Here is a 6,000-nt window from a genome sequence, read left to right as displayed (position 1 = left end):
ATTACGTCTCACCCAGTTTATTTAAATTGTTTCCCATGAAGCAAGATTTGATTCTTTAGATAAAAGTATGCACATTATATGTAAAAATTGTAAAATCGAGGTGCTGTGTTGTTACCCAAAGGTTAATAACATTACCTACACCTATAAAAACCCTGCTGTCATCATGCACCAGAGTTGCAAGTGACTGAAGACCAAGTTTAAGGCTGCACTACCATTGGGGCAAGATATATGACCATACTTCACCACGCTGGGCAGGGTGGGTTCGTGAAGATAGTGGACATTGGAAATGACTCCAGCCATTATTGAATACCTGCTTTTAACTCGAGCCATTCTTCTGTCTCTTCTAAATGCACACAAGTTTGGAAGTAGCGAGCCTAAAGGTGAACATAACGGTGCACATCGCCATGGCACAGAAATAAACATTGAAACATACCACATACACTCAATCAATTTTATTCACAATTCATCATGTTTATTATTTCTTGATTTCAATAACTCGTTATCAATCTTGTGCACATACTTCCCTAAACAAAGACCTGCTCTGAAAGGAATGTTTATGGCACTGACAGATATAAACACAAAAGCAACAATTCCAACAAATTAAAAAGTACTGGGAAATGTGTGCCCTTACAGAAAGAGAATGCAAATATTGTAATCGTATCCCATCATTGTTGAACAAAGTGATTCAGGTTTTGATATTTTTAATCAGTGCAGGCCCATATGGTGCATGTTTATTAACTTGCATTTCTCCTTCATATATTAGTGGAGTGTAATGCTATAAAACATCATGATTATATATGTTAGTTTAAAGGAGTGCTCATGTTATATGCTGAAAAATGTCAAATGTGAGTTGACAACCACCACCAATAACAGTATTCCAAAACAATGCTATTCCTAACCCCCTGCTCAGCCATCTTTGGCTACACATACATTAGCAACTGAAACATACCACTTACAAAGTATCATATGATTTGTTTTATGTTTTATTACGTAGTTTTCTATTTGATTAGAAGGCACACACTACGTTGTGAAGTTGATACAAATAACATAGCTGTGAGCGAGTGCTTTCAAGGCCCCCCAGTCATAGAGGATTATTCTTCAGAGCCACATCCAGGACAGGCAGAAGGCAGCAGGCATCAGGAACCACAGTAAAGGGTTCATACCACTACCTGACATAATTCCGCTAGCCTTTACTGTGGTCTGGGTGGCAGCAGTAGTGCCGCTTGCCTTCACTGTGGTCTGGGTGGCAGCAGTAGTGCTGATAGCAGCAGCAAGTACATTGCTTTGAAACGTGCAGGTTTCACCACAGAAGGACTGCAAGGTTATATTAGACAGCTTTAGGGACTTGTATTGCATCTCCACTCTTGTTCCTAATTGTGAAGAAAGAGGCAGAGAGGCAAACACACTCTCAGTTGGAAGAAAACTTTTTAAATAATATAACTTCAGTAGTTAACATTTATTTACGTGGACTGTAGGTATATTATAGACATTTTGATTGCATGGTGGTATAAAACTATTTCAATACGTAATTATACATTTAAGTTTCAGTCTAAAATGTAACACCTCAGAACTATGAATATATTTTACTCATGGATTGCCAAAACATATTTAAAAGATAATACCTTCAATGATTCACCAAACTCTAGCAGGATTTATTATTGGTAGGATGTCATTAAATATATATTATAATTTTAACGTACATACTCTTTGGTTCTTTCGGTAAAGTCACGTAGTTAGAAATAAAATAAAACAAATCACGACCTTTCCGGTGCAACACAAGCGTCCGTCATCAGGCGGGACAACCACAGCAAGAAAAAATGCTGAAGTGGGCGAGAGAGCTGCCGTGGCAAGAGGTTATATAGGTAAGAAAGGGGGCAGGTTGTCCCACCTGATGACGGACGCTTGTGTTGCGCCCGAAATGTCGTGATTTGTTTTATTTTATTTTAACTACGTGACTTTACCGAAAGAACCAAAGAGTATGGATTCCTGCAGTCACGAAAGCTTCAAATCAAGATTTTAACGTACAGTAATTGCATTTTCTCAGCAGTACTGATGCAATAAGGAAGTGCAATAGATGTAGTGTTAAGCAACATGTAGTGTTAAGCATCATATACGTTTACTTAGGATATGGGTATAAGTCTTACTGTAGCATACTTTATAGAAATGCAGCAATACTTAACGATGGGGGGGTGTTTTCACATGTTGTGTATTGTTGGCCACCAGGGGCCCCCAATGTCCTTGCAATGAAGTACACTGATTTACATTCACCATGCGTATGGTTACTGTAGTAATAATACGTAAACAAATAAGGATATATGTAAAAATACAATAAACTTAAGTACTTGTTAGTTTTTCCTTGCCATGGCCAATGATTTATGTATATATTCATCATGATGTACAGTACCTTCATAAACTTGTAAAAGGCGATTTATTCATGCAATTCATTATTAAATTAACTTAGAAAGAATCAACAGTCTAACATATTTTTAACCAAGGACATTTTTGAAGGCATGTAATTCCAGGCGTTTAGGGCATTCACAGAGAATGGGTGAGAACCATGAGTTTTATTTCCTTAAAACAATGCACTTACGTGCTGTGGAATGTCTGCGATTGAGGATATTGATCCTGAATAAATTATTTGGATAGGTAAGAGACTGAGTGTGTATGTGTTAAAGATACATTTGGTCCGATGAATTTCCCTTCAAGGTGAAAGAGTGTGATAACTTGACTAAAGATCACAGTGATGAGTAGTGTGAAGATAAATCATACTGACAAATTAAAGGTAGGTTTTAGCAAATGTAAAGTTTTTGAGAGATTGATTGTACTTACTTGGTTCATAGTAGTCACTAATTGAAACCAATGCTTCCATTGTTTTTGCCACTGGTGCAACTCTATACTGTGTGATGTTCACACAAGTTGAATTCTCATTTAGCTAAAGGGGAAAAGAAAACATTTACTGTAATTATTGCTTTAAAAATGCAAATAAATTGGTCAGGCACAATAAGATGTCAGGTCGCACATTACTGTGATTGGCTAGTCTGCAGAGAGCATGTACATTCACAAAGTAGAGGTGGATTTTTCCTGGCGATGTCTCCACGAGCTTGAGGTTGTCAGTTAGGGCGATTTTCTCATCACCCAAGAAGCCACTGAGCAGGTTCGTCTCCATGAGGGCCATGCCAGAGGCATCCTGGCCCATCCATCTGTGGACACAAAATCAAAGCACGACAAAGTGTTATGTCTATGCTTTTGGGTACTTGCACAACTGACAACACGTTGGTGCACACATGGCCATGGCTGGAGCCTATCCACAGCGACCTTCACCTGAACTAAGTCACCTTCTCGTTTCAAGCAACCTACATTAAAATAACACTGCACACAGTCTCTAAAAGATGTCTTTGTCTCATGTGCATGTACAAAATAGTTCATCTCGATTATCAGGTGCAATGGGAGATAACGCCAAACGTAAGTAAATTTACCAACATATAATGAAGGTTAAAATGTAGCATGAGTCAGTCTGGGTTTACTTTTGGACAATGAAATATTTAAATTATTTTCAAATTGTAATGTGCAGAGCATTCTCTAACTTCACAGACATTAAACTGGTTCAGTAGAAAATGCAAGACAGAGTTGGTTAACAGAGCTTATAATGTATGAATATTGCACACTTGTGGTAACCTTGGTTTTAAGAGTTGCTCGTTTATAAACTACTTACTTAGCTCTCTAATACCGAGAACGACTCACGAAAAACCACAAGAATCACAGAGGCCTGGCAGTGAGTTGGCATAAACAATTGTCCAAGCTCTGTGGTCTTCTATATATTAAAGTGTTTTCAGCCAATAAATGAGTTTTTACATGTGAGGGGAAACCGCAGCACTCAGAGAAAACCTACATGGTGCAAGTTGGAAACAATTTATCTTTTGCAAATGGTACAGATGGGAGTCCCCATTTCCTGCACCACCTCCTGGCAAGCCAGGGTATGGTACCTCAAAAACCATGGGAAGGAATTTCACTACATTTAAGTAATCCACAGTGTTGGATTACAGGCGTGTGCCATCACCACGTGGCTGTAGCATGGGCAATGAGTCAGTCACCCCTGAAGCACGGTTAAATCAAATCTCAGAAAATCAGCCACAGATAATTAAAAGCCATCTGTATTTGGATTGCCGTGAAAATAAACTTGACCAATCTGCTCATTCGGATGTTTTTTTAACACCCCTCAAGCCTCCTCCATACCTTGTGCATGCTGTCAGCACCACCTGCTCCCCGATGGAACCGTTAACCCCGGTGTCTTCGAAGTACACATCGAGCTCGTAGCTTGGGCTGGGGGCCGCCGAGCGAGCTCTGCGTACCACCGGGGAATCCCGCACGTTGTAGAACACGTTCAGCTGCGAAGGCACGGCAAAACTTATCAGCACGACACTCTTAATTTCATCCAAACCACACTCCCGAATGACCCCGTGTTACATGACATTAACTGAGTCGATCTATACAAAGATTATATTTGTCTATATAAAAAAAACTCAGTCACCCACTAGTGTAACCTGGTATTGACTCAGCTCATCACAAAAGAATCGGGTGGATACATGTGTGTCTTATCATAATGGGGATGTTTTAGAATGCAGCTTTTAAAACTAAACATACATTCATATTTATATATACATCATGAATAATAATCAAATTCTACTTTGGGAATCAAGTAAGAAGTGTCCCAGGTCATAAATACACTACCTACATCAATTACACTATTTGCAGGGGACAATCCCAGATGGTAACTTCAGAATAACACGATTTAATTAATCCTTTACTCAGCCACTATACGGGCCTCTAAAATGGCACCATACAAACCTAATTTATCCCAAATTCTATCTTAAAATGTAGTATGATATATTCTGGTCACAGAGCAAAAACTAAGAGTCCCATGTGGTATGCTGGATCCTTGAGAGAATGGCTGTTTATCATTACATTTCGGGGCAGCCAATACCTGTGCAATAACTTGTCCACTACCAGTTCCAGACAGAGTCACATTTAAGTTTGAGCTTGTAGAAATCTGTTGGAATAGAAGGAATGAAATGACATTAAAAACACAGGAATCTATCATCAGCGATGGTCTCTGCACTGCTGGATAAAAGTTACCAACATCATCACAATCTCTCATGCTCTTGTAATCTATTAACCCATTCAACTCCTGCACACAAGCTGATTTCAGCACTCCATATCTACGGGAGACATTATTTCTTACCTGCCACTCCATTATTAGTCTCAGCCATCATCCTTCATCCTGCCCAAGCCCACTATTCTTAACAGTCAAATTTACATATTTACCTTAGATATGTTTTCTATTTGTTTGTTCCTCTTCCTGTCTCCCAGTGTAATTCCAAGCAAGCACCTCTCCATCTTTGTGCACTTTTCACCATGAGCAGCTTCCTGTCACTCACCATGAGCAGCTTCCTGTATATCCCTGAGATTTATTGAATGCATCCTAAGTGCTAGCCATGGTAGGTAGGGTGTGGTACCTTCACAATGCGCTTGTCCGTGGCATTCATGCCGGACAGCTGCACGGTGATGGGGCCGCTCGGCAATGCGGTAGAGACAGTTAGTGAACCAGAAACTTTTCCAAACTGCCACACGGCAAACTCGGACAGAGCCTGCAGCGCCACTATTGTGTCCTGTGAACCCAAAGCCAACAATACTGTTACTTGTATTTGTTAATTTGTGGAAATATTGTACAGGCAGTCCCCAACTTATGAACATCCTCTCTTATGAATGAAATGTCACAAGATGTTGTTTTTTCTAACCATCTGACTTGCGAACGTTCGATCGTACTTATGAACCGAACCGCAGAACTATTTTGTTCAGCGAATCGATCCTCCGCAAGATGTAATGAGTCCCAGAATGCTAGAAACACCCCTTCCAGCAAGCAAGCCAACATCAGGACTCAAGCTAAGTGAAAATAAAAGTGTTTTAATGTTATTTCATTTTGTTTAATTTACTATATTCTCT

General features: G+C 39.5%; 1 protein-coding gene across 2 annotated transcripts in view; it reads right to left on the bottom strand.

Annotated features, from left to right (window-relative positions):
* Positions 1–437: 437 nt before the first annotated feature.
* The window catches only part of LOC133351427 (CD109 antigen-like), a 93,786-nt gene continuing 88,223 nt past the window's right edge, over positions 438–6,000 (bottom strand). For both annotated transcript variants that reach the window (XM_061566625.1, XM_061566627.1), the window contains 6 exons: positions 5,514–5,666; positions 4,982–5,047; positions 4,234–4,385; positions 3,056–3,200; positions 2,830–2,932; positions 438–1,370 (listed from right to left, as the gene is read on the bottom strand). In XM_061566625.1, the coding sequence (XP_061422609.1) occupies positions 1,099–1,370; positions 2,830–2,932; positions 3,056–3,200; positions 4,234–4,385; positions 4,982–5,047; positions 5,514–5,666 (891 nt within the window). In that variant the 3' untranslated portion in view covers positions 438–1,098. The remainder of the gene's footprint in view (positions 1,371–2,829; positions 2,933–3,055; positions 3,201–4,233; positions 4,386–4,981; positions 5,048–5,513; positions 5,667–6,000) is intronic.

Source organism: Lethenteron reissneri, chromosome 37 (genome assembly GCF_015708825.2).
Source record: "Lethenteron reissneri isolate LAM-NWPU_2019-01 chromosome 37, ASM1570882v1, whole genome shotgun sequence".
Classification (NCBI taxonomy): Eukaryota; Metazoa; Chordata; class Hyperoartia; order Petromyzontiformes; family Petromyzontidae; genus Lethenteron; species Lethenteron reissneri.
This window is presented reverse-complemented; position numbering and strand designations above follow the sequence as displayed.